The 27,118-nt window shown below is 44.5% G+C and overlaps 1 protein-coding gene across 1 annotated transcript; it reads left to right on the forward strand.

Moving 5' to 3' along the window:
- ptgfrnb (prostaglandin F2 receptor inhibitor b) lies at positions 1–27,118 on the forward strand. Its single transcript, XM_028420747.1, has 15 exons — positions 1–817; positions 2,563–2,675; positions 2,789–3,047; positions 6,616–7,023; positions 7,645–8,061; positions 13,055–13,201; positions 13,282–13,442; positions 13,516–13,636; positions 13,996–14,215; positions 14,305–14,492; positions 16,901–17,008; positions 24,228–24,414; positions 24,487–24,605; positions 24,689–24,739; positions 25,239–27,118. The coding sequence occupies exons 1-15, from the start codon at positions 772–774 to the stop codon at positions 25,349–25,351; spliced, it is 2,658 nt and encodes an 885-aa protein (XP_028276548.1). The 5' UTR covers positions 1–771; the 3' UTR covers positions 25,352–27,118.

Genomic DNA, 27,118 nt, shown 5'->3' on the forward strand with positions numbered 1-27,118 from the left:
TTGTGGATTAGAAATCAATCTATAAATTGCACGTGGACAGGCTGAGGGAATGTATGTTTTGTGTCGCCTCTGCCATCAGTTCCTTTCATTATAAAACTCCCTGTTGTTTAAATTGAATTAACATTCCATTCAGTCTTCACTGGGGTTCAGATAAATCTCATAATAAATGTTTAGTAATAAATGCAAACAGGGGCCATCAGATGCTGTTTGGTCCCAAACCACAAAGAGACTTAGAGCTGAGTCAGATTAATTGAAACTAACGGAGGATCACGTCATACTATCACTGACGTGACTAATATCTGCACCATGAAACTTGAGGCAGAGCAGGAGTGATGTGGGAACCTCTCTCTCCCTCTCTCTCTCCACCTGGGACCTCCCTGTTTGCCTCCACTCCTCCTACAGACCGTCACCTAACTTCCGGCCACTCTCTCCCTCTCTCTCTCTCTCTCTCTCTCCTTCCTCATCAACCTCTGTGTGTGTGTGTTTCGCCCGCATTCCCACACACATGTAAATCGGTTCAATGTCAGTGTGTGTGTGAGGCATGTAAACGCTCCCACAGGGACCAGGACTTCGTTTTTGCTGGATTAGGGACTGCGGTGTGCATCCGTTTTGCTCTGCGGCTCCGCCCGGTGTGCGGTGCGGTCTGCCTGCACGCATCTGAGAGTTTTATTGGATCGGCCGACAGCGGCGGGAGAGGACTGGTGTTACCCCGGCGCAGGACAAAGGAAGCTGGGGGGAAAAATACAGGAGTGGCATAGGACACGAGTGGAAATGGATAACTGTGTCTTCGTTCTTGCCTTTGGTCTTTTATTGCTCGGTAAGACATGTTTCTTGGCTGTTGATGCCCAATTAACTCCGATAGACTCTTTCTCCAGTAAGGAGATCCCAGTGTGAACCTGCGGATTGGAATCTGTCCATTTAAACTTCCCCTGCGCTCCAGCAGATGCACACGCCTCGTAAAAGATGAATTATTATTTTTTTTCATATCTTGAACTCCCACTAGCCAATTCGGCTTATGCATAATCTTTTAATGACTCTTATTTTTAACACATTTTAAACTTTTGCAACTGGTTCAGGCTCCCAACGCGAGACATTCGCTGTGGAGCTGATGGGAAGAAGTTTGGGACTGCAACAAGCGAATATAATCAAAAAGGTGTAAATAACAGTAAAGGATCGCATCAGGTGGTTTAGTAGATTGTGCCGAATTGAAAAATGAATCCAAAAGTTTAAAATATATCAATAAATGATGATGATTCAAAGGGTTTTTTTGCAATGAGAAGATAAGAATGTCAAAATTGGATTTTGGCAAATGGAGTTTGGCGTGATGGGAATATCTCCTTATTCAGGAGAGATCAGCCCCTTCTCTACGTGTAGAAACTACCACAACGTTTTATTGAGTTAATTCAGACATGAACAGTAAAATAATAATAATAATAATGTTTAACTTGTCATTAACAGAGACTTCCATTAGGACCAATCAGCCAACATGGGGTGCCAAGCTTTTATTGAGTGCTACATGATACTAACACTGGCCTCCATCATGATACTTCCATACCAGGGCCAAACCAGGTTAATTATCAGACCGGCTGTAGTGCTGGGTTCATTAGGGACAAACCAGGACTTGTTCACTGACCTACCTGAAAGCTAGGCTTGCCATGTGTTTATGTGCGTAACACTAAATGCCACAGGGGCTCTCCTGTGTGTGTGTGTGTAAGTGAGATGGACTTGGCTTAAATTAGTGCAGTGTAAGATGATCAAATGTCGCCAGCACCCATGCGGTGTGTATTTCTGCAGACTGTGTGCGACTCTGACAGAAAGGGAAAGTGGCTGTAACACACAAATTATTTCCCTTAACGTGGGCCATCATGCAAACATTCAGACTCAAAGCGAGCCTCCTGGTTGGACTTTGGACTTCCTGTAACAACCTGCTGTTTCCTCTTCTTATACTTCACTCTGACTGACACCATTAAATGAAACTATACAGACTTTAGGTGTGCTAAAAAAGCTGACGCACATAACACCAGGCTGACTGCCAATAACCCCACGTATTGATGGACCTAGGCTTATTTTTGAGGCTCTTAATTAAAGAAAACCAAAATGATCTTATCTTATCTTATAACCTATGCCAAGAGTGTTATAACAGGCATCAGGGTCAGCCACTATAGTCCGCCAACCAGGAAGCAGCACCACTCTGCATAGCTGTACCGACTCTGCTGTGTTGCTACATGCTTTCCTCAGCTGGAATGTCAGAGTTCGACACTCAGACTGAGGGGGAATGAGAACCAGATGCTTTGATTTGATAAAAGCAGAACTTCCAGTGCTATCCAGCAGCGCTAATTATCTGGGGACACAATTGAAATCTCACCCTGTGCTGTGAGGGGTGTCATTACCAGGTGCACAATGTGAAAGTGCATTTTAGTTTTAGTATCATGATCAGAGCCATGCTTAAGACACGTCACAACAAGTGGCATGCGCTTGTTTTGCAGGTTGAAGCAGGGTTGTCTTGATTTATATGAGGTGTTTTTCATATCTGATCTTTGGATATTTTTCATGTCCTTTGAGGTGGGTGCTCGGCCAGAGTGGTGACGGTGTCTCCTGGTCCATTAATCAGGGTGGAGGGTCAGCCAGTCTCCATCAGATGTGATGTCATTGAATATGGAGGACCTCGTGAGCAGGTACACAGATCTCAGATCCCAAAATGATGTGAACTCATCAGTAATTCTGCATGTGACTCTTTAAAGGACCAAATTTGTGTCAAAGTGCGTCACTGTTCCTCTCTGTCCTGCAGGATTTTGAGTGGATGATGTCCAGGGAGCCCACTGGACAAAAGATAAAGATAATCTCCACTTTTGATGCCGGTTACTCCCACCCGTCGCTCAGCAAGCGTGTGGCGTCTGGTGACATTTCTGTTGTGCGTCTCCAAGACAACGAGGCGGAGCTGAAGATCGCAGAGGTGAAGCCGATGGATGCTGGTTTCTACTGGTGTCAAACGCCGAGCACCGACTCCGTCATCAGTGGCAACTATGAGGCTCAGGTCCAGCTCACGGGTAAGTTTGATTAAGATTTGTGCTTTCATATGTGAAACTGCAGTTGAGTCCTGTGGTTGGAGGAGATGCTGCTTCATTTAACAGACTTACTAATGCTCTGCTGACCATGTATATATCCTGCTGCACACACTTACCCACTGGTTTCAGACAATTACTGGTTTATAATCGGCATAGCACACCTCAGTGAGCTCACACACTCATGGAGGGGAGCAGATGTCAGGTGGGAGGACTTGGCTTGTGTCAAACGACGGCCAGGGAGACGGAGAGAGTGACAGAGAGAGAGAGAAGAATATAAATCAAAGCAAATGGCAGAGATATGACATTCTAAGGTTTCTGCTTTTACACAGTGTTTAATGTTGAGATGGTCAATAAAATCTGTCCCTCAAGACATCAGATACACTGTATTTTAACCCTTTTGGATCGGATTAGCCTAGCACTGCTCTGACTGGTTGCTCAACAGTGTAATGTGAGCACAACGAGAGCAGCACAGCAGGAAGGAGGTATCAAAATGATCTCCATACAATAAACATTTAAACCAAAAACACAACCTGTTGTACAAGATTTTAATTCATCCATTTACAAGTCCAACAGGAGATAAAGAACCCCCTTCACTGCTCACTGATGTGATATGAATCAAGTAAACCACTTCCTCATACATCCAACCCCCCATCGAAAAGGTGCAGCATGAGAATACCACATGTGAAGGTGAAAGAGAGATTGTAGATGCGTTTCACCTGAGGCCACACCTGTTATTATCAAGCATTTCTGGCTGTGGGGATTGACTTGCTTTGGCCAGCCTCAAGTGGCCACTGGAGGAACTGCACATCTCCACCTGCCTGCGGTGGCATCCGTCCATGCTGTAGGTTTTGTTCACGGCTCACAGTTAGGAGCTAAAACAAGCTTCTGGTTGCCTACAAAGTTCATTATGTATGTTTTAATTCAGCCTATTTTCCAACAAAGAAACACGTGTTCAGCAGTTTCCTTTGATTTTAATTGGGTGTCTCGCTCACTGTTTTCTTCTAGTTAATTAAACACATACTCACTGTATGTGCTTAAATCCAGTGTTAACACATACCCAAACAAATTTCATATCTAGACAACATTTAATGGTAGGGGTTTTAAGAGATGAAGACTCAAAGAGCATCATGCCTGACAGCAGGTTAGTTAGCTCCATAATGCACCATCATGTTCAGCTGCTCTCTGCTTCCCAGCACGGCTCCCCAGACACCTTGTTAAATTTAGACCTGAATTAACTAGGCAGCTCTGTTTATGTGTGAGAGCCATTGTGTCATGTATATGCAGAGCATATGTAATGGTGGGTGTGAAGGAGAGAGTATTTGCAACTGAGAGGAGTCGTTACAGAGATGATGAGTTCAATTTTTACTAGTCCAGACATGCACACACACACAGAGCCTCCATTACCCCACTGAGGCCGTTTGGTTATGTAAGAAGCAAAGTAGAGGTCGCTGAGGGTTTGAAAACTCCTTTCAGGCTAATTTTAATTGATAGAGCAAAACGCAAATTATTTTTACTGACTCTATTATCTGCCATGGATGCTCAGATCACTGCTGCAGCAGCACAGCAGTGATCTGTGCACCACCACCAGTCCTGACTGGTGTCCAGTACTGTCCTCTTTGTTTCCATATCAACCATTCCAAAGAAAGAACTTTAACTATTTGACCATTCTGCATTTACTCAAACCATTACACACGCAAAACAAATATGCAATAATAGCAACAACAACTGTGTATGCTCCTCTCATCGGCCCGTGGATCGCTTTAATTAAAGCAAATCAACGTGTGATATGGACTCACTGGGCCACAAGAGACTCCAACAAAATAGGACAATTAAAGATTCAGATGAAAAAAATGGCTGATTCTCAAATGATCATCCCACATATGTGTAAGTGAAGGTCAGTGCCAGCTTTAAAGACTTATTAGAAGATGCACAGATACAGTGTTTGAATGATCTGTGGTTATTTTGGAGCTGGGCAAAGTGGAAATCACACTGGTCAAAGTTTATCACACAGTGCAGAGGGTGAGACTCAGAGGTGTCATGGAAGCTGTGCAAACTGCTATGATAGTTGTTCATTCTCTTGTACTGGACATTACTGTGGTGATCAGTGGTGCAAAGTAACTAAATATTTGTACTTTGTTACTGTACTTAAGTACATTTTTATGTATTTCTACTTTACTTAAGTAAAAATAATAGTGCATAATTTATACTTTTACTCCATTACATGTTGCAGATGTTACCTGTACTTTCTACTCCACTACATTTCTACAGTGTTTGTAGTACTTGTACTTGTTACATGTGATGAACACAGTGCTGGACTGATCAGACTGGTCAGACTCTGCATGGAGGTGGTGTCACGCTGCCAGCTGTGTTTCTCTAATGAGCCTCAGTCATGATGTCGGTGCTCTGGCTCAGTTAGCGAACTAGTTAGCTGCTGTCTGCTAACACAGGTCCATCCATTAATGTCTGATTAACATGAATCATAACATAAATCTACAGCAGGAATACTGACACAGCAGCCTCTCTGTTCACTTGATGCCCACAGCCTGCCTCATGACACACAGACCTGTCCATAGCTGCTTCTGGACTGAACATGTACATTAACTACACATGGTCCATTTTAATTTGAAGATGATTTCTTTGATTATTTTAACCTGTTCAGATCCTTTGCAATGGAAATCAATAATATATATTTGGTGCGTGAGTACTTTTACTTTTAATACCTTAAGTACATTTAAAAGTACTTAAGACTTTTACTTAAGTAGGATTGTACTTCTACTTTTACTTAGTATATATATTTTGCTGGGTATTTGTACTTTTACTTAACTTTTACTTACTTCCTCCATCACTGGTGGTAATTATGCCCATGAAAAATTCAAGATTTGAATCTTGAAAAACAAAAATAAAATGCTTTTATAAACGCAACTAGTAAACAATGATTTAAATGCTTAAGACCAGCAGTCACTTTGCAAAGATTCTGCAAAACTGCATGTTTTCTGAGTTATGCTCAATCCAACTTTACCTTTATCCAAAAATCTATGATCTCATTCTATGAGTCATTTTATGCAGCAATAAGTTGGCGTTGATGATAAAACTGAGTTTGTAATTTGTGCTCAGCAGACATCCAGACTTCACTTAGCTTTGTTATTAACCCCCCGTGCCTTCACTGCAGATATGCTGCTCCTCAAAGCATCCGTCTTTCCCTGTTGTGAAAAGGCAGAGGTAAAACTTTTTATTGCTGTTGTTGATGATGATTCATTCGAAAAGCAAAGTCAGGCTCCCAACAGGACTCCTCATTTTTTTAATATTTTTATTTCCTTGAAACTGAGTGACTCATGCGCTGTCTGTGTGTGTCGTTTGTCTTTTTACAACAAAACACTGCACGCAGCTTATCTGGAGTGTACTTCTCTCTCCTTAAGAGAGATATTTGGCAGGTCACTTAAGTCATACTTTCACCATAAGAATGAGGGTGGATGCTGCTGATAAGATGCATGTTCCTCCCTAAAGTGTCCTGTATGATTAATGCGTTCGTTGTCTTTCTGTTTCCTGTCAGTCATCCCCAACACCCTCAGTGTCTTACCCCAGCCCCCGGAGTCTCCCATATCGGAGGGAACTGACCTCACCCTCTCCTGTAATGTCACCCGAGCACTCACCCACCCCACCTATCTGTCCGTCACCTGGTCTGTGAAGAAGGGAGCCACGTCTGAGGACATTTTGACCTTCGGGCCGCAGGGAGAAGTGGTCACAGGGGCTAAGTTCGCTCGCCGCTACGCTGATGGAGGCATCCGATTGGTCCCCGGCAGGAACGGATTGTTTCAGTTGGTGATTTCCAGGGTGACGACATCAGATGACGGGATTTATGAGTGCAACGGGACGGAGTGGACGCATGAAAACGGAGGGAAATGGATAAAAATTGTGGAGAGCACTAAAGAAATGGGAACGGTTGCTGTTACACCTACAGGTGAGGAGAGCTCATTATTATCTGTATGTTAAGTTACTGTGTGTTTCTGTGTGTGAAGGCCGATGGACGTGGGAGAGTTCTCACTCTTTATTTTAAAGGCATCCTCTCTGTGAAACTCCTCTCTGCCTTGCACTCTCCCAGGAGCTTCATGACCCTCACTGTCTGTCTTTTAGAGAGGCCCTGACACACACACACACACACACTCTGGCTCATTCATCACGGTTGCTCTGGTCACCATATCTTCTATCTTTCTGGGTTACCATATCCTCTTAAGTGCTGAAGAACACCCAGTGGTTTGTAATGAAACCAGGGCTGAGCAGCACACACACTCACACACACACACACACACACTCTCAGGCTCGGTCCATTGTGTTCCAGTCACTCCATATTGACTTACAGACTTGAGTAAAGAGGATGAGAAAAGTCAAACAGAGTGGGCTTTGTCTCTCTTGTCCCTGTCCAGACACCATACAGAGACCCACATACTGCTGTTTATGTTGTTACTGGCGACCATGTTTAAAGTCCAGATTCAAGACTGACAACTGTTTTTAATTTGCTGGTTCTTCTGTGTGAAGCTAAAATATATTCAAATATCATGTTTATTCTCTGTCCCTCTTCAAGGTCGTTCCCTCAGCGTGACGGCCTCATCCTCATTCTCCTCCTCGTCTCTGCTCCTCTCTCCTGGTGAGACACTGACCCTGCTCTGCTCCGTCACCGCCGACAACCTGGCCTCCCTGGCCCTGGAAGTGACCTGGCTGGCGGACGGCCGCGAGATTGTCACCATGGAGCGCAGCGGGGTGGTGGTCTCCAACACGTCCACCAGTGGCCTGAGGCGAGGGGAGGCCAGCCTTGAGAGGATAGGCGCTGGGGAGTACAGGCTCGGGGTGAGGGGGGTGAGCGGTGAGGATGGAGGCGGGTACACATGCCGCATCCGAGCCTTCATCGAGAAAGGGGGTAGAAGCACTGGAGGAGGAGGGAGGTGGCACATGGCGGCGGAGAAGACGTCCAGCCCTGTGACGGTGAAGGTCTCAGAGATCAGTGAGTGTTATTTGTGTGTGTGAAGTGATTGTAAATAACCATGTACGTGTTACTTCTGTATGATGTGTAAGTCTGAAGGGGAGACGCTTTAATCCTCTAGTCAGCCTGTCGCCTCCCGCTGCGCGGACGATCGATTAGTCATGCCTGTCCTGCTACCTCTGGCGATGCAGCTAGTGTGTGTGTGTGAGCATGATGCTCTGATCCTGGCTCCAAAAAGCAGTGATGTCAAACACAGCTATCAATTACTGGCATGGTGGGTGGTCTCTGCATCTGTGAATTATACATCAGGTTTGGGTTAAGGTGACTGCAGCTGGCAGTATATATATATATATTTATATGGAATTATTTTCTTTCTTTCCCCCTAAATAAACATTATGTAATGTGTCAGGGTGCTCATACACACCTTCATTTTTAATATTTGTTTTGAATTGGATGCTTGAAACGTCATCTGGTCATCCCAGAAGGAGCATAACAAACAGGAAATCTCAGCAGGGCTTCGTTTTGACCTTCAAAGGATTCAGTTCCTGAATTGAGACGCAGCGGATTTCTTGGGTCGACCAGTGACTTCCTGGCATCTTTGCCGGTTGCCTGGCAACCTGACAGTGACGACAACAGTTAAGGATTCATGCCAGGCCAAGCAGACCTATTATCTGGAGGTCTGTGATTGGTTATGGAGCGTTTCTTTCTCATGCTCCTGCTCCACCATAATGTTTGGACAAATTCCTCGATCCTCATGGAAAAAGTGGACTGAAATAAATTGATTAATACTCGTTACATAATCACAAACTTTAACAGTCTGGGGAATTCCTAGGAAGCGTTTTGTTAAAATTGTACCGAGCGCTCAAGTGTGTTTTTATTTCAGGAACAGTTTACTTTGGTGCTTTCTGGCAGTTACAGTTTCGGCCCAGATCAAAAAGCACCTCACATTCTCTCTGTGGGGTTTATAGGAGCTGGGAGCCAGATAATGCTGACATCAAAAGGAAAAGCTGATCACTATAAGTGTTTGTTGCACTCTGATTCACCCCTACACATTTGAAAACTTGCTGTCTCCTGAATTCAGTGCTGTTAAATGAGCTCTTACAGATTGCATTGGACAGCTGTGGTTATAGTTGGCCTTTATGAATCAGATCTGATACCTGATATTTCCAGAGAGACCTGAGTGTTACCGTCACTTCCGTTTTCACTTTGTTGTTGCGGTGACTTCCCTGTCCCAGGATGAGCTGCTTCCTCTGCCTTCAGCTTCTAAAATGTTCGATAGTTCACAGTGTGTGAGTGTGTGTGCAGTATGTCATCAGGAGCCTTTAGTTAAAACAACAGCCATGTCTGGAAGAAGATTTGTGGAGCCTTGAGGGGCCATGTTGCATTTAGAAATATCAACCATCCTTTACGGGCACACAAACATGCACACGCAGTCGGTTGTCATGCAGGCACAGCTGAAATATCAAATGGTGCCATCAAGACCATTCTGTCAATACACACAAATGCTGTGTTGTTAGTGTGTTTGCATGGGGGATTGTGGAGGATTGCCTGCTATCTGTATATGTATGTGTATTAAATAAGGCTGTCTCCAGGGACTGCATACATCCTTCATCCACTATCTTGTGTGTGTGTGTGTCCCACATACTGAGGGTATGAGGCTGGAACTCACTATATTTTGGCCTCGGGGTACACATTCCTTTATAATGCTGAAACACACTCACACACACACATTTCTAATTGAGCAGATCATGTATTTCACTTCCTCAAGAAAGACCTTAAACTTTGTGTGTGTGTGTTTGTGTGTGCGTTTTTGTGTGTCTCTCTGTGTGTTGTCAACCAGTCAGTTCCTATTCTATTGATGCACGACCTTGAAGTTGCCCCTTCTTCCCACAATGCTTCGCTAAAGGCACAGCCTACCAGGAAGCACAAAAAGAGTTGAAGAACTTGTTTAGGAGTTTCCCCACAGCACACACACACACACTCACACACAGATTCACACACACGCAGAGCTAAAAGCGGGTGTAATTCCTCTCACCCTTGGCTACACTTCCCCTGTTGTGCATGTTGTTGTGTCAACTGGAGTTATTATCAGTGGAGCTATTTCACTCCAAAACATCTGTGCATTTCCAGTTAGCTGCTAACCATTAGCCAGAGTCATGTGACCCCAGCTCATCCTCTTCAGATTTGAAGAGTGGCTGCGGTGTATTGTTTCCAGCGTGGAAATACCAAACGAGAACTGCTGTGGTTTTCCAAGCACCAGAAAATGTTGGCTTAACTGAGATTGGTAAATGATTGACAGGTGGTACTGTCTCTTTCCATTGACATGTGAGGACGAGCAGGTGAACATATCGGAGTGAGTTGCAGGAAACAGCAGAAAATGAAGTGATGTAGCTTAAATTAAGGTGTAGTCAACTTGTTTTCATCCTGGATTAACTGTCTGACTCCTTCATGTTCCCTAAAGGGAAACGGTTTAAAACGCTTCCTGCAGCTTTCCCAGTAAAAGTCTGTCCTCCCTGTGAAAACAAAGCAGCTGACTTAAAGAGGCTGTTCGTGGCCACGGGCTGTATGAGGCAGCAGTCTGTGGTTTTTGGATGTTAAGCGTTTATTCTGTCTTTATTACTGGAGATTTTAACCTTCAGTTTTCCTATGAGAAGCAAAGTTGGGGTGTATTTATAAGTTAAACTTCAGAATTTTCTTTAATGAAGATAATCTCACATCCTTCCCTGGGATTAGACGTCCAAATCTGTGTTATTTATCTGATATTGGATTAGTTGTTGTCTTAGCTGTAATCTCTGCTATTGAAAGTGCATCTGTTGAGTGAGTGTCGGCTAGTGCTGCTTCCTCTCCGTCCTGGGAGACACGAGTTGTGTTGACAGAAAGAGAGAATGGCCCAAGTGGCGTATTCATATCTGGTATTCATATCACACACAGACACACACTGCGGTGAAACCACAGCGCCTCACAGGCCTGTGCTTGTTTTGGCTGAAAACAATCCTCCTGCTCCCTGAAAACCGCTGACTCCGCTGCGGGTTGAGAGTTCAACTCCCTGCCCAGCTCAACGGTAACTCCGCTGCCAAGCTCGGACGTTCACTTCCCGCACCGCCCAGTCTTATTATGGTGGCACGGAGCCCACCTGTAACCGAGCCGCAGCCGAAAACATCGAACAAACACATTCCAGTGAAGGCTTGACGCCTCCTGAACTCACAGAGAAACACAAGTGCTGAAGGCTGCACTTCCCTGTTTGATGTGTGTGTAAGCTGGGGCAAAAATCAGTGAGGGGGTCACCCTCAAGTAAAAGTCTGGATTTAGCAGTTTTTGCTCTGTTTTTGGTCTCCACCCTCTGCTGTTTGGCTCTTTAGCTGCTTAATGCTCCGACACAGGTGACATCAGGCAGCACCACAGTCAGCATCAAGCCCTCTGATGCTGATTTAATGTGTCTCAGGCTGCAAAATTATTAAGTTATTTATCTCTACATGTTTCCCTACCCCATCCTTATCATTGGAATTGATTTTATTACACATTTGTGGTTTTTTCCCTCCTTTTCTGTGATGCTAAGCTAAGTATTGTTGATTTCTAGGCTCGACAAACCATCTGGAAATGGCTCCTTGAGCTCTTGTGGCTTAATTTAATTAAAGAAAATAATTGGTAGATTAATCCATAATGAAAATAATTATTAGTAACAGCTCTTGTGAACAGGAGAAACACAACAAATGTGTGAAAACTGAAGCGTAGCAGCCTGATGAAAGCAGTTTGTTGTGTTATTGACACTGACCTATTTTTCCTCACTCTGCCTCTCTTAATAAAGATTTTTTCTTCTTTTTAAAGCTTGTTTTACACCATTTCCCAAATCAGAAAGAGCAGCTTAGGTTAGCAGTCAGACTCTGCTATGTAGAGGCTGGTGGTATACCAGCCTCTTCAGAAGGAAATGCTTTGGTTTGTTGTGCACACTGTTTGAATGTACCTTTTTTTGGTCAGTCAAGCCAAACATTTACAGTCACATGACTGTAAACTGTAGGCAGATCATTCACGGCTTCACAGTTGTGTGGAAAAATGCAGAATCTGTACATTTTTTTGTGCAAAATGATTAGTTAAAGGGCTTGTGGAAAGTAGAAACTTTGATTGTTTTTCTCTAAAAATATTGTAGCTTTTTGTCATTGTTGTTAGAAAAGGTACTATGCTAGGAAAGTGTGTGTGTGTGTGTGTTGAGTTTTGGCATATCATGTTATTATTGGAGGAATATTTTTAGAGGAGATCCAGTTTACTGTAACTGTTGTACAGTCAGAGAGCTTCTGAACTGAGTGATCTACTAAATAAGGCAACATTTCTGCGCCTGTGTGTGTTTCTGTGCTTCTGTGCGTGAGCGATGGAGGGAGAGGCGCGTGGCTAATTGGCAGAGCAGCTTCACACATTCTCATTGATCAAAGCTTGTGTGTGTGTGTGTTGCACAGCAGATGGTGACAGTGCTTGAGTCAGTGTGTGTGTGTGTGTGAGACGTCCAACTGACATCACGCAGACCTCCTCCTTTGCCAAACACACATGTACTTGTGTGTGTATATATAGTGTCTTTACTGTGTGTAATGATTAGTGTGACACACACTGGGTTTTGTCAGTGACTACTTTTGTGTATATACTCTGTGTGTTTCACATTTAGACAGGTGGAAATGGTTGTGTGTGTGTTTCCTGTTCATTGACGTGTAAAGGTGCAATCTGGCTGTCTCCCTGAGAGGACCTGACTCACCACCTACACACATGCACTATTAACACTGTGATACACACCTCATCTCGCACAGTTAACGGTGTTATTTCAGGTCTGTTTCTGGCATCCGTCTCAGCTCACACAGCTCTATTTAAGGGCGAAACATAAGCAGGAATCACTTTGCATTTGTCCGGTGATGGTGGACTGTTGTATGATGACACGACCTGGCAGTGACTGATGAAAGTGACGTGGCTCTGGGACGGGCACTCGGGCACGTTGTGGACAAAAAGGAGTTTAAATCCGACTTTTTCTCTGCAGAGCCGAGCTTCACTGTGAACCTTGAAGCCACCATGAACCCCCAGATGACGGCTGATCCGACAGAGCTGTCCTGCCATGTGACCAACATCACCCAGCTACCTCCAGGAGGCCGGCTGGGCGTGAGCTGGGAGCACGCCACAATTCCTGGTACGTTTATGCCCCATTATACTGTGCCATGTTTGCTGTGACATTACTCAGATCCCTTTTCTTTGTGCAATCACCTGCAGGTAAAAGAGACGATATTCAGACCTCAAGCGTGATTGGCTCCTTGGACGGCAACGGAAACCTGTTACCGGGACCGACATACGCTGACAGGCTGAAGAGCGGCGTGTTGTCTCTGAGCAGAGTTCAGCCCAACACATTCAAGCTGCGAATTCTGCGCACACAGGTGGCACAGTTTTCCAAAAAGAACCATGAATAATGTCTTGATTGCAGAACTTACTGATGTAAACTCTGCTCAGGGGATCGACATGGGGTTGTATGCCTGCACCGTGTCTGCTTGGAGCATCACCAGTCAGGGAGACATGGTGAAAACAGCAGAGTACAAAAGCTCGTCGCTGACTGTGCGATGGGACCCCAAACGTAAGAACAGCTGCATGATTAATTACGCAAAAAACAGCATTCTAATGATTATAATTATCATAACGCTTTATTTTTGTTACTGAGAGCGTGCAGCATGAGCCCACATACATGATGAAGGCTCCTCTGTGGAGCTTTATGAATGCACTCTGATGTGTAGAGTTCACAGAAAAATCCCACAACAGAGCTCTTCTTGCCTCCGCACAATACACACACTCACACACACACACAGTTATGAACCCAGTGACCTCAATTTAGCTAATTGAACCATGATGTAACTCAAGTGCTTTTTGTGAGCCTGCTTTCAATCCTTTGACACTTCCTGTTGGCCTCTGTCGGGGATCCCCCCTCTGTGTTCTCAGATCCTTCTCTAAATGTGGTCGCTAAACGCATCCGTGAAGCCTCAGTGGGCGGGGCTACCTTTGAAATGAGCTGCACCATCACTACCGAGAACCTCAGCGAGGCAGGCTACTCAGTCCTCATCCAATCACAGGACAGCTTGCAGAGCAATGTGAGGACCATCATGACTCTGAGCCCCGACAACGTCCTGCAGCACGGAGGAGCCACAGACCCCAACAGGAGGTAAACACCTGGTCACATGCAGTGCACAAACACACACACACCATCTGAGTGTTGGTATAGTGATGCATGTGTGTTATCTGCTCTCTCAGGGACAGTCTGGTTCTGACAAAGTCTGGCCCAGCCGAGTTCCGGTTCCGCCTGGCTGGCGTGCAGCTGTCTGACAGAGGTTACTACTGGTGTGACATCACGGCGTGGACGAAACAGCAGCCAGGACAGACGTGGACAAAAGCCAACAGCTCCGAGTCCAACAAAATCCATATTAACTTTCAGGAAAACGGTGAGTCCATCTGAAAACCCACATCATGCTGATCATAATACACCATTTGTATTGCACTGTGGTAATACTGGTAATATTAGTGAATAAATGAGTGTTACGTCTCAATTATCCTGGATATCCTAACATCTATTAATAGAAATGTGTAAGCAGCTCTGTTCTGAACATTTCTAGACATCCTCCACCCACACAGTGTTAATGACAAACAACACACATTCCCTAATAAAGACACACAAACACTCTTTAAGCCCTTTGACGCCCACCACAGCCATTGGCCTACTTAACTTTCTTTGATCTAACTGGGGAAGTGGGAGAAACGGGAGAGCGGAGAGAAGGAAGATGAGGGAGAAGGGTGTGAGGAATGAGGTGAAGCAGGACTTTCTGTTTCTGGATCCAGCCTCAAGTGGCTACTCTGGGAACTAGAGATTTCGTTTTGTATCCAGACTCAATGCGACATGTTTTGCACTAAATTCTAATCGGTTCAATTAAAGTAAAAATTGAAGAAAGTCCCTCAAGCGGCTCCTCAGATTGCATTGCGATGGACAGACATAAATATTTAGAAATCCAAGACCCTGGTTAGATGACCTCAGAGACTGTGGACAAAACAATCCATAAATCTGCACACTGCCTCATTTTGTATTAGGTTTCAAACTCCTCTTAGTAGTGGAGACGCCAGCGCTGGAGTGAGCTGCTGTGGTCGCACACAGGATGCAATCATGTGAGCGAGAGCCTGCAGAGAGGGAGAGAGAGAGAGAGGAGAAAGAGGAGATAAACTGAAGACTATCTTCTGTCTCTCTCTGGGGAGGACAGGAGCCCTTGAGCTTTACTTCCCTTTTCTGTCTCTATCACTCACCATTTTTTTACTCTCTCTCTCTCTCTCTGTCTTCCTCTACCTCTCTCGCCCCTCCCTCTCTCCTCTCTCTGGGACATCTTCAAAGTGAAGCCCTTTGGCCAATCAGCCAGCTGCACAGATCTGCACCGCTGCTTTCCTTTCTTTGCTCTGCTCACACATTTGTGTGTGTGTGTGGAACATTTCAAGTTGACCCCACACAGAGCAAACTCTCCCCCCCCACACACACACACATGCAGACACACTAACAGCTCCAAGCTGAGCAATTTTCAAGAACCTCTTATACTCGCCTTAGGCGACGGAAGCTGTGCGCGCTCATTCATGTGTGTGTGTGTGTGTTTTGAGCGCATCCACTAACTGGCAAGTCTCCCAGTGTTCCAGCTGTATGTTGAATGTTTTAGACGTGTTGTGGTATTCCTGCCTGCACGCGGATCTGCTGTGAGAATGTATATGGAAGAAAAAAAAACATGCCTCAACAGCACATTTACTATTAAATATTCAGTGTTTGAGTGAGTTGTAAGTGGGATGGCAACATAAATATGGAGTGGCCACAGGAAACAAACCATATGGAGTGTTTTGTGAGTTGCACTGATTCTTGTAATTTGTTCAAATTTTAACCTCTGTCTTTATTACTGAACTCATTTTGCAGTTAAAAAATTGGGAAATTGGAGCGTTTTAAAGCTACAGTGCATAATGTTTGTCTCCCCCTTCTGACAGTGAAAGGGATTTACACAGAATACGGTGTTTCAGTTTGCGTTTTCACAATGTATTAGGGGATTCATTGTGGCACTATATAGGGTCTGCCGTTCTCACTACAGCTTTTTTGTGTTTGCTATAGTTGCAGCAGCCTGCTAGTTCTGCTCTTAAAGGGACAGTACACCCTAAAATCATTACTCATATATGCAGAAATTTCTACCATCTATACTGTAAACTTTTTTTTTACAGTACTTTACTGAGGTTCGGTTAAAACCAGTCAGGAGCTTGTAATAAGCATGTTTAGGAATGATGAGCTCAGAAATAACAAGAAGTGTGTGTTTCCGCTGATGTGTGGTCCATTATGTTCATCATTGTGAAGCTGGGTCTTTGCTTACTAATAGCTCACCGGTGCCACAGCTGTAATAACACAGAGTGTATCTGTCCGTGTGATGTTTATGCAGCTCGAGTGCATGTGTACCATACATTACTTTACACATGACAGCATGGGTACGGCAGCCTTTTAAGGGAAAAACTGCCAGAACATCTTCCTTGCAGGCTGTTTTTCCACACGTCAAATTAACTTGATCTCATGAATTTTTACAGTGCAGTTTGACAGATAAGGATATTACAGAAACTGGGGGAGTGATTCCACTTGTAAAAATATTGCATGTATGACTTAAAAGCTGTGTTTATCCATCTGAAACTCCATTTCTCACATCTACTGTTGTTCCTCTGGGACATGAATGCTGAATTATACTATATATAGGGTTAAAAGCAGCCTGTGTTTAAATGAATCCTTCTGATCTGGCTGGAGTTTCTCTGATGTTTGTTGTCTGTGTCAAATGTTTTTCGCTCATCTGAACAGGCCCATCCTTCACCATCCGCATGCACTCAGACACCAGCAGTGTTTATCCGTGGGACACGGCCAAGATGAAGTGTTTGCTCGGCGCCTCCGGGTCGTCACCAAAGACCGGTAAAAGCACACACATCACAAATGCATACAGGTAGACAATAAATACATACATGCAGTTGTTTCCTAGTTGTATCTCTCGCCCACACACACACATATTTCTGTTCTTCTGCTGTCAACAGCAGCACTGATAAGAAAGATGTCACCTACAGATAAAATAGTCACACGCTCTTGTTAAGGAGTGTTGCGTTGTTTCACTTTCTTTTTAAGGTGCTGGTTCTGAAGATGATAATGTGTCTTTCCTTTCACTCTTTGAGGTTAATGGTACCAAAATGGTGGTTTGTGTGAGGCAGAGTTAAGAAACGACAAGCATCGCTGTGAGATAACAGAAAGAGAAGATGTCTTGGCAGCACTTTTATTCCACAGGAAGTAAACAAAATGCAGCTGCCTTGTGTATTAACGCCATGGTGCAGCTCCTCCATAGTTTATTTATGCACACTGCTGTATCGTGTACATAATAATGTAATGTTGCATCTGTTTGAGCAGAATTAACAATTCAATGTACTATTAATTCACAATATGTGGTTTATATTTTAAGATGTGTGATGTAGGATTCTCCTTCTAGCTCACCCCCTCCTTCAACCTGCTCTCCTCTTCCTCATCACTCTTTAAATTAAACACATCACGTGACGTCATGCATAACTCACCACCTCCCTCTGCCCATCTGCCACCTTTCTCTTTCTTCTTCTTTGCATTGTGTCCTTCTTTTTTCCTCTGTTTTCTGTTTTACATCCTCATCATCAGCTTATAGTAGGTATTAGTACATATGCATTCCTGGTTCTTCCCTCCCCACAGACCGATGCACCAAGTGTTGTGGTACAAAAGGAAATTAAGCAGAAATATTCTCCGATAATTAGTGTAAAAATCTTTTTATTTGGAGTACAGTGATGCCTTATTGGTGGCTCTACGCAGCAGAATAGCATGTTTCTGTGAACCAGTGAGAACTCACAAACAAGGCTTTATTTTTTCCCAGGGGGGGACTGAGTGCTCTGCTGTTATTTTAACTACAGAATTCAGAGAGAAGGAAAAACAGTGATGTCTTGTGAAAGTGTCACAGTTTCAGCGGCAGTGCTTTAAAACAAGAGAGTAACAAGCTTCTCTAATGGTGATGTCATCTCCCCCATCACTGGTTTGAAGTATGCAGCGCCTGACAAGCGCTCACTTCCATGGCTGCAATAACATGCCATTCATACCAGCGGTAATGAATGCTGTGTGTCCGCATGCGGCAGCACGTTGGGGTTATCAAAGCAGAACAACAAGGGGTCAAAAACGTGAAAAGCCTCTGTGTTAGCACAACATTTTTCCTGATCTAAATACTCAACCCAACAGAGGATGGTTCCTGTCCTGATCATTGGAACAGATACTGTCCAACCCACTTCTAAAAAAGCCAGCGTATTCCAGTTAAACTCAACATTTTGTGTATATATATATATTAATCTAGTCATTTACAGGCTGCTAGAGCAACATATTACATGACTAAACTGTGAGGAATAATGAGTGTGAGTGTGTTTCACCATCCCCGTCATAAAAACAAGCTCCGACAGGAGAGTCGTCAAAGGTATGTACTGCACACACACACCTACTGTTGCTCAACCGTCAGAAAGATAACACAATGGTAAGGCAGTAAAGGATCAACTAATTGTTTCTTAGAACACACCTACATACACATAGGAGTACATGTCATCAGACACAGATAATCCCTGGAATAACTGTATTTTATGATCAGGAACCAGATTAATATGCTGCCACACCCATATCCCAGTGACCTAAAAAAAAATGTGTGTGTGCGTAACATCTGATGAAGTGAAGGTTTGGCTGCAGTCCAAGCTATACGCCCCACCTTTGTTGACACATGTCACTCGAAACCTGTAAGCTAATTGGTCCATTAGTTAACGTTTCACTGCTGTGCGTCACTGACACTCGTGACACTGTCGGCCATGTTTTCAGCCTTGAGCCACCCCGCCTGTCGGCAAATATTAAACATAATGAGCTTTCTCCACCGTCCTCCCACCTTAAATATGTATTAATCCGCAGCTGTAGCATACTCACTCCTGACTGAGCAGCATTTGCTGCTGTTTAAAAATGCATAAAGTAACATGAGGTGTGGAATGATACCGATATAAGTGTCGCTCTCAGTGGAACCAGGTGTTGTGCTCAGAGCTGAGCGCCTGATCTCTGAGCTGATCATCCTCATCAAGGCTGTGAGCTACATATTCCTACAGCACACAGCCGACGTGACAAAGGATTTGCCATTAGCTGTTAGTCACCTTGAAACCCAACACAACAACAACAGCAGCAACAGAAAAAAACAGGTGAATCACATCTGAACATTTTAAAAATAACGAACCACGCTCCTCTCTCCTCTTTTGGCTCCTCATTTCCTCTCCATTCTCTCCTCTTTCACCAAATAACCCAGCTGTCTTTGTAGGGCCCGACAGGCAGCCGTTAATTAGCCAATCTCACGCTCCGTTAGCCGGCCGGGGAGACAGAACGAGGTAGCAAAAGAATAGATGACGAGTTGGAGAGAGAGAGAGAGAGGGAGAGAGGTGGGAGTGAATGGATGAGGCGAGGGGGGGAAAAAAGTGGAGGGAGCTAAACAGATTGTTAAAGCGAGTGAGAGTGAATAGAGGAGGGAGTAAATGGAGGAAGAGTGGCTGGAGAGCACTGTGGAAAGTTTCCTGAAGAGAAGAGGCGAGGATGCTGTGAATTCAAACGAGAATGGTGCGAGTGTGAGGCGGTCAGATTCTCACTGTACCTGCTAACAAAATACTCAACCTGAGTTCATTCAAGATGTGGCAGCTCCAGTTAGATACATGATGCAACTTTGGAAAAACTCAAGCATCACTAGAAGAATGTCTTTTTAATAATATTCAGTGGTCTCTAGATGACTGCAAAATATTCAAACCACCTCTTCTTTTCAGGTGTGTCAGTGGCAGCACAGGAAGACTGAGAACTTCAAACACTGTGTGTGTTTTAACTGTAGTGGAAAAGTAGAGCAGCCAAACTTGAAGAGGAAAGGAAACAGAGTACAGAGGAAAGTAAAAGGCAAATTAAAACTGTTGAAGGGATAGATCCCGAGCTGTAGAGCTGTGCCATCAGTTCCACTCCATTAGGTCTTGTAGTTAAACAGGCGAAGGGATGCAGGAGCATTGAAAGCTTAGAAACACTGTGAAGTTTTCTTCTGTTTATAATATAGACTGCTAATTTGCCCCAAAAAAGCTGCAGGTCCTCATGTGGCCACTTGGGTGTACATGATGTCACCCGTTTGTTTCTGAAGAGCCGTTTTGAGGCTCGGTGGGAGGTTCCGGGACGTGATGACCGCCGCCATGTTGACAGCGTCATGTCCGTCAAAACTCCAAATATGGACAAAGAGGGGGAGCACGAGCGAGGTTTAGAGGGGCAGGCGATCGTGGAAGCAGGAAACTCACGCTGTGATACGTCAACTGTCTGTCACTCAAGCAGCAACGCCCATAATTATGCGTAAGTTGTAAAAAAATTCACCCCCGTACAATTGACACCAGAAGAGAACCTATCATTTGAGACCAGAGTGGAGGACTAGGACTGCGTGTTCGCATGCGTCGTGCATTTTTTTTTGTCCCGTGTCGCTCCTGTCCTTTTTTTTCAGTTCAAAAAGCAGTTTATTCCTTTGTAGCCCTGTCAAAAATAAACTCGCAAATCAAAGCTGTCGTAGTTCGCCGGTTGTTAACATACGGCTTTTGTACGCGACCCGGACACTGTCCCCGTGAACCGGAAGTACGACGTTGCTTGCCGGATTCGCGTTCAGACCTGAGCCAGATCTGGATATATCCGGATACGAAACCCGCTCTGGCCGGATTAATTTCCCCAGTTTGAACGGGGCCTAACGGGCTGATCCGTTATTTCTAAAGAAGTCTGGTTTCAGTGTAAACAAATCCAATCAATTGTAAGGCCATGTTGGGACTTTTAAACTGTGCAGCTCGGTTTTTGAGCTTATTAGCCAAAAATACAGGTCCTCCTGAAACCGGCTGTTTGTTTAAGCGACTGCTGCTTGTAAAATATGCAAAATCTGAAGTAAAATTTGCTTCTTCTTTTACTGGAAGTCTTATTAAGCTGGCAGCGAGGGAGGCGTAGCTTCCCAGTGGCTTTGTTTCTGCAAAGCTAAATGGTGTTTTTATAGTGTTTAGTATTCCACTCTGCCAGCGCTGTCCTGCTTTATGGAGCAGAGAACACACTCACAGATTCATTAGAAGCACTGGTGGTAATTGTCAGTTCCTTTTGTGAGTGTGTGTAAGTGTGTGAGAGTGTCGTGCAGTTTTTACGCCTTGGACTCTCCTCCAGGGATTAATCCAGAGAAATCCAATCAGACCGTCTTCATTTCTACCGACAGCCATTTTAGTTTTATTAGTTCTGACAGGAGCCAGATATTCTATTAGAGCTGCATTGTAGTTCTGCCCCCCCTCACCCTCCCCTGCTTAATGAAGCTGCTCCAACACCCAAAAAAAACAGGATGGATTTCACATTCAGATTTGAGTCTGAATGCTGTGAGATCACCTGCTGATCCCTTTAAGCTCCTGATGATGATCTATTTTTGAGTCTAACTGGTGTTTTTGTGTTGCAAATTTAATGAATCACCACAGAGAAGCCTCAGAGACTGTGTGTAAGGCAAAAAAAGTACAAAAACAAACTTCAGAATTAAATGCATGCTTTAAAAATACAATATTCATTATAGGCTGAATTAAGATTTGTCTGACGTTGAACTTTCTGATGGTCCTTGAATGCATCAGATGCAGTTTATGGTTAAATCTGATCATATTCTGAAGATGCAGCGGTCTCTAATCTAGCCTGCAGCAGTCCAGTGATTATTTTTCCAGGTAGCAGACATTGGAGAGCTAACATTTTTTAGCCTAGCCCCTGGCCTCCTAGCTTTGGTTTATGAGGCCTGCTCCCCTCAGCAGGCAGAGATCAGGTTTGGTTATGAGGACACAGGCTGGTGAAGGTGCTTAAAACACACAGTCGGCCTTGATGTTGTGTTTACCTGCAAAGAAAATATGTTTCAGCACAACATACTCACCGGCCTGTTGGTTCTGTGTAGTTTACAGGATGACTGTGAGGCAGTGTAAACTGTTTAGCTTGGCGAGTAACAGTTGGGATGGGAGTTCATATAGGGGGTTAGAAAGGTCTGTATTGGGGAACAGCTGTGGGCTGAGGGATCCGATACTCCTGTGAGGATGGGGGTGGGTGGGGGCCTCTCTCCAGTTAAGAGATGTCCTCCAAGTGCCTGGTGCTCTTGTTGATTTATGGCTGCTGTAATAAACAAAATAATCTCCTCAGTCGCTAAGTATTTAAAATCCTCCCCCTCCCCACCACCACCTTATTCTCCGTCCGCTCCGCCGTCAAGAACAAAGAAAGTAGAAGGAAGAAGGCTAACTGTGTGAAGGCAGAGGCTTTCTAATTATAGCTCAAATCCTTGAATATTGGTGTCGTCGCTGAAACAGGCAACCAGAGTTCACACGTCTGTTCTGTGGAATTATGCGAAACGAGTCTTTCATCATTAACAGCGGTGTCAGGCGCTAACCTGGTGCTATCTAAACGTCAAGAGAAGCGTGCGTCGTCTGACTGTCAGCTGGGCAGTTTTTACATGACGTGATTATATAAGAGAATTATGCAATGGATTAAATATATTTGAAAATGCAGGGCTATTTTTACCATATTTCAAAGAGATATTCAACAGAATAAAACAAAGCATGGAATTATTATTATGATTATATAGTCATGTTCATATGAGGCAACCAGGAAACCGTGGTGGAAAAACTGCAGTTTCTCCAGCGGCCATGTGAGGCTGACGCCAAAAACCAGTCTTGAAACCATGACGGATCACTTCGAGTCTTGCCTGTTTTTCTTCCACTGCAGTGCGTTCTGGTGGGAGCCTTGACTAATGGACGGGTCAGGCTTCGGAGAGTTCCCCCCTCGCTGTATGTCACCACGCCTGTGCATACTGAGCTAGGTTTCAGTGGACTTTTTAGTTCGAGGCCGTCCACATGTGGACATGAAGAAAAGGGCTTATTCTTCATCTTTAATGTGATGACGATAAATCAGGCCCCTCTCAGAACTTTGCTGCGTGTGGCCGGTCGACCCGCTCGCCGCCCTCCTCCCTTTCATGTCACCTCTTGTTTCCTCCTCTGGGGTCGGATTGGAGCTCTTGGCCGCTCGTCTCGATGGAAAATGGTGCCCCCTCTCTGTGGTGTCCGAATGCATCTCCATCATCAGAGTCGCCACCGTCAGATTTAACAATGTGAAGGAAGACTTTTTAACTATTTACATGTATTTTTTAGAGGATTTTGTTCAATTAATTATGCAACAATGTGCTGATTTTCACGCTAAAAGCAGCATTAAGGTCACAGATGTGTTTTTACTTATTGGTATCAGGCGCTTCTCACTAACAGGAAGTGACACATTTAGACTATAGAGAGAGAAAGTCCCAGTAAATTACCACATAGAGGGTCAAATGGACGTCTTTTTCAGGTGAACTCAGACCCGGTGTCATTACTACTGCTGCTGCTGCTGCTCGCACTACTACAGATTTTTAATGATGTAGCACTTGAATATTAAAACCATTAGTGTAGAGAGGGGAGAGAGAGAGAGAGAGAGAGAGAGAGGGAGATTGAGATGTGATTCATTACTCTGTGCTGGCTGACTTCACTCCTCTCCTCTCTTCATTATACTGTACATATCACTCCATCCATTCCCCTCTCCTCACTCTTTTCTTTTCATAATTGTTTTCCATCATCATTTGTCTTTTCTTCTCCTCCCTGCATTGTCGTTCGCAAATGTTCCTTTTTATTTTTTTTTCGTCTGTATCCTCTATTTGTCTCGTAAATGACAGAGGATGACTAAGGCTCCATGCAGTATTTATCGTGCTGCTGTGTGTGTGTGCACATGTGTGTGTAGGAGGTACAGTGCTAATAGTCCCTCTCTCCCTGACAGACTAATGACTAGTTTGTGCTTCTGTCTGTCTCTCCTGCTCCCCGTCTCTCTCTCTTTCTCTCTCTCTCTTGGAAATAATTAGCTTGCTCGCCCCCTTTTCCAAAGATTGTATCTCTTATCACAAACTCTTCTTGTCCCTGTTCTATTTCTTTTATCATCACTATTATATGTTATACGACCCTTTAATGTGCAGATAATGCTTCTGACTTCTTTCTGCCTCTTCCTCCATTTACATTAAATGTTATTGTGTGTCTCTCAGACGACCTAGCATATGAGGTGAGCTGGTTTTTCACCCGTCTGCGTGGCGGACAAACCACCACCCAGGTGGCCAGCGTGGACCGCTTCGGTGTTGTGAGGAAAAACGACCGCAACTCATCCAGCGACGTCTCCATAGAGCGCAAGGACACGCACACCTACCTGCTGAACATCTTCGGCACTCAGGACAGGTGAGTGTTTCTGGTTCTGAGCCTCGTCCTGGCAGCTTCGCAGTGTGTAACTGTGCTATTTGCTGTCTGCAGTGACAGCGGCGAGTATTACTGCATGGCCACGCCCTGGTACCTGTCGCCCTCTACGGGAGCCTGGACTCAAGCTGTAGAGCTGACGTCGAACCGGATCTTCCTCACTGTCCAGTTTGCAGGTGAGGACGGGTAAAATGAGCATCTTAAGCTTTTCATTGTGTTTTTATATTGTGGCTTATAATATCTTTTCTCTGCTTTCCAGTGTGGGACTCCCTAAAGTTACCGCTCTTATATGGAACATCTGCCTCACTGGGTAACACAACCATTACATATATTGACAAGTGATTGTTTATTAGCTCTATATGGTGTATTTCTGTCAATATTTTAGCTGAAATGCTGAGGCAGCATGAGGAAAATTGAAGAAATATGTCACCGAGGCTGGTTAAAAGTGATGCCTCGGCGTCCTCGCTGAAGCTCCAGTGCTTTGACAGCACTCCTGCTAATTCAGGAAATGTGTCGGACAGCTGGCAGTGTGGATTTAAATTAGTGTCTGAATGTGATCAGGCTTTATTTTAAAGTAAAATCAAAGATTTAACACAGTTAATTATCAATGACGTCTCAAAGTTTGCTTTCTTTTGCCAGTTCCAGACACAGTGACGTCCTGTGCTTGCTGCAGTGCATTTGTCCCTCTTTGTTTATAGTTATATATATAAGTTTATGACTCACAAGTCTATTCCCCTGCCCTGTAATGAGTAGGAGGAGTTTCGCCGGTGGTGTTGGCGCCCGTTTTTAACCTCCATCTGTGTCTCCAGGTGTGGGCCTCTTCTCTCTGGTCCTGGGTCTTATTTGCGCACAGTGCTGCTGCCGTAACACAACGCACACTCCGCGCTCACGCAACAAACTGATGGACCTGGAGATGGACTGACATACACTTTCCCCCGCACCCACACACTGCAGCACGCACAGGAAGCACCACACGCACAACAGCAGCGGCAGACACACGCCCGTGGACGATTTCTGGGACACCAAGTTGTTCGCAGGCGACGGGCGGTGGGACTGAAATGACTCTTGCGTGCTCTGGATTTAATTCGCTCTGCAGTGGAGGTGAAAGGGGGACTGATACACCTGCTAATGGATACATAGCCTTTCATAGACTTCTGTTTCTATGAACAAAACTGTGGTGAATTTTATGCAGATACATTTGTTAACGTTGAAATTTTGAGGGGGCTTCTGAGACATCACTGCCATTTGGGAATAAAGGAACAGATCTGCCGCCTCTGGGAAAAAGCGAAGCGCTCAGGCTGGACTACAAGGTTTTTTTTATTTTTTTTGCTTTTTGCTTCTTGTGATGCCAAGGCTTGCTGCAAACTCTGATAGGACCTCTGCACAGGCTTACTGACACCTCAGCATGTCCCTGTAATGTCACACAGGCAACATCTGCTGCAGGGTTTGCAGGCAGCCTGAGTCGTCTTCGCTGTGTTATGGAGGAGCACAAAAAGAGCTCGGCGTGCATTGCACTACCACCCCAGAGTATTCCTACCTTTATTCTAGTTTTTAAGAGACATTTTTAAGCTTTACAAGGAGATATTATGCAGTTTGGTGTGTTTGTGTGTGAGATATACTGTACATGGTGCCAATATTTGAACTAACAGAGGTGTGCTTGGTTCACTTTGCCAGATCAACACTTGAACAGCCACTAAACGTGGCGACAGCAAGCACGCTCCTTTTCTAAGTATTCAGAAATGTATCCCAGCTGTTATTTTTCAGTCTCGTGTGTGTTTTGTGTGAGTGCAGTGCCACAGTATGTGAGACAAAGAGTTGCATGTACTGTTTTTTATAATGGCGGTATGATGTCATTCACAAGCAACAAGCAACACAAGTCTTCTTCCAGGGTTACATTTAGATGGCATCAAAGCAAAGTTTAACAACATGTCCGTCTTTTTGTTAATGGAGGCTCTGGTGGAACAACGTGATTCAGTTTAAATAGGGTGATGCAAGAAGCTCACTCCATGGAGGAAGGTTATGCATGTTTCTCAGCTTGAGTTTTTAAAGGAACAGTTAAAAAAAATTGAAAAATCTGCTTACGTTAGCACAAAGACTAGAAGAAGCAGGGTAAGTAAGCCATCATTGGCTAACAGTTGCCCCTTTTCCTGTCTTTGCGCTAAGCTAAGCTACATACCGCATCAGATATCTCAGCCCCCACCGGTGGATGCATCCCTTCCCCTGATTCCTCTGAGAGGTTTTGTCTTGCACTTATTGCTGGAACTATATCCAACAACAAAGAGAGATCTACAATAACCAGCTGAGTGAGACAGTCAGCTATTCCTGATGTGCATCAGCTGACATCTGTTGAGTCTCTGTGGTGTTTTCAGAGCTAATGAACGAGCTTGTGCTGACACGTTCACTGCTGATTGGAAATTTCCAGGAAGTTTCTGTCCTAACACAGCATGATCCAAGACGATGTGGTTGGGCCGGGTTTTATCCTGAGCTGCCAGGTTTAAGGTGAAGCAACTTTATGAGCAATATCACACTGTGCCAGGCTGTTGTTCATCCCTCTGAATGTGTGACCAGGCAGAGTAGCAGCGACACACAGCAGCAGTGAGCACGTCACCTCCCCCAGTGTCCTTTTATTTTGTCACTTTCTTGCAATAGTATGATGATGTTTTTTAAATAAATAGATTTGTAAGATGTA

This window comes from Parambassis ranga, chromosome 2 (genome assembly GCF_900634625.1).
Source record: "Parambassis ranga chromosome 2, fParRan2.1, whole genome shotgun sequence".
In the NCBI taxonomy this organism is placed as follows: Eukaryota; Metazoa; Chordata; class Actinopteri; family Ambassidae; genus Parambassis; species Parambassis ranga.

Excerpts from the sequence above, each read along its gene's own strand:
- ptgfrnb (XM_028420747.1), top strand. The coding sequence starts at position 772 with ATGGATAACTGTGTCTTCGTTCTTGCCTTTGGTCTTTTATTGCTCG. Across the intron at positions 13,443-13,515 it reads TGCGAATTCTGCGCACACAG|GGGATCGACATGGGGTTGTA; the intron begins GTGGCACAGTTT and ends AACTCTGCTCAG. Across the intron at positions 24,415-24,486 it reads ATCTTCGGCACTCAGGACAG|TGACAGCGGCGAGTATTACT; the intron begins GTGAGTGTTTCT and ends TGCTGTCTGCAG.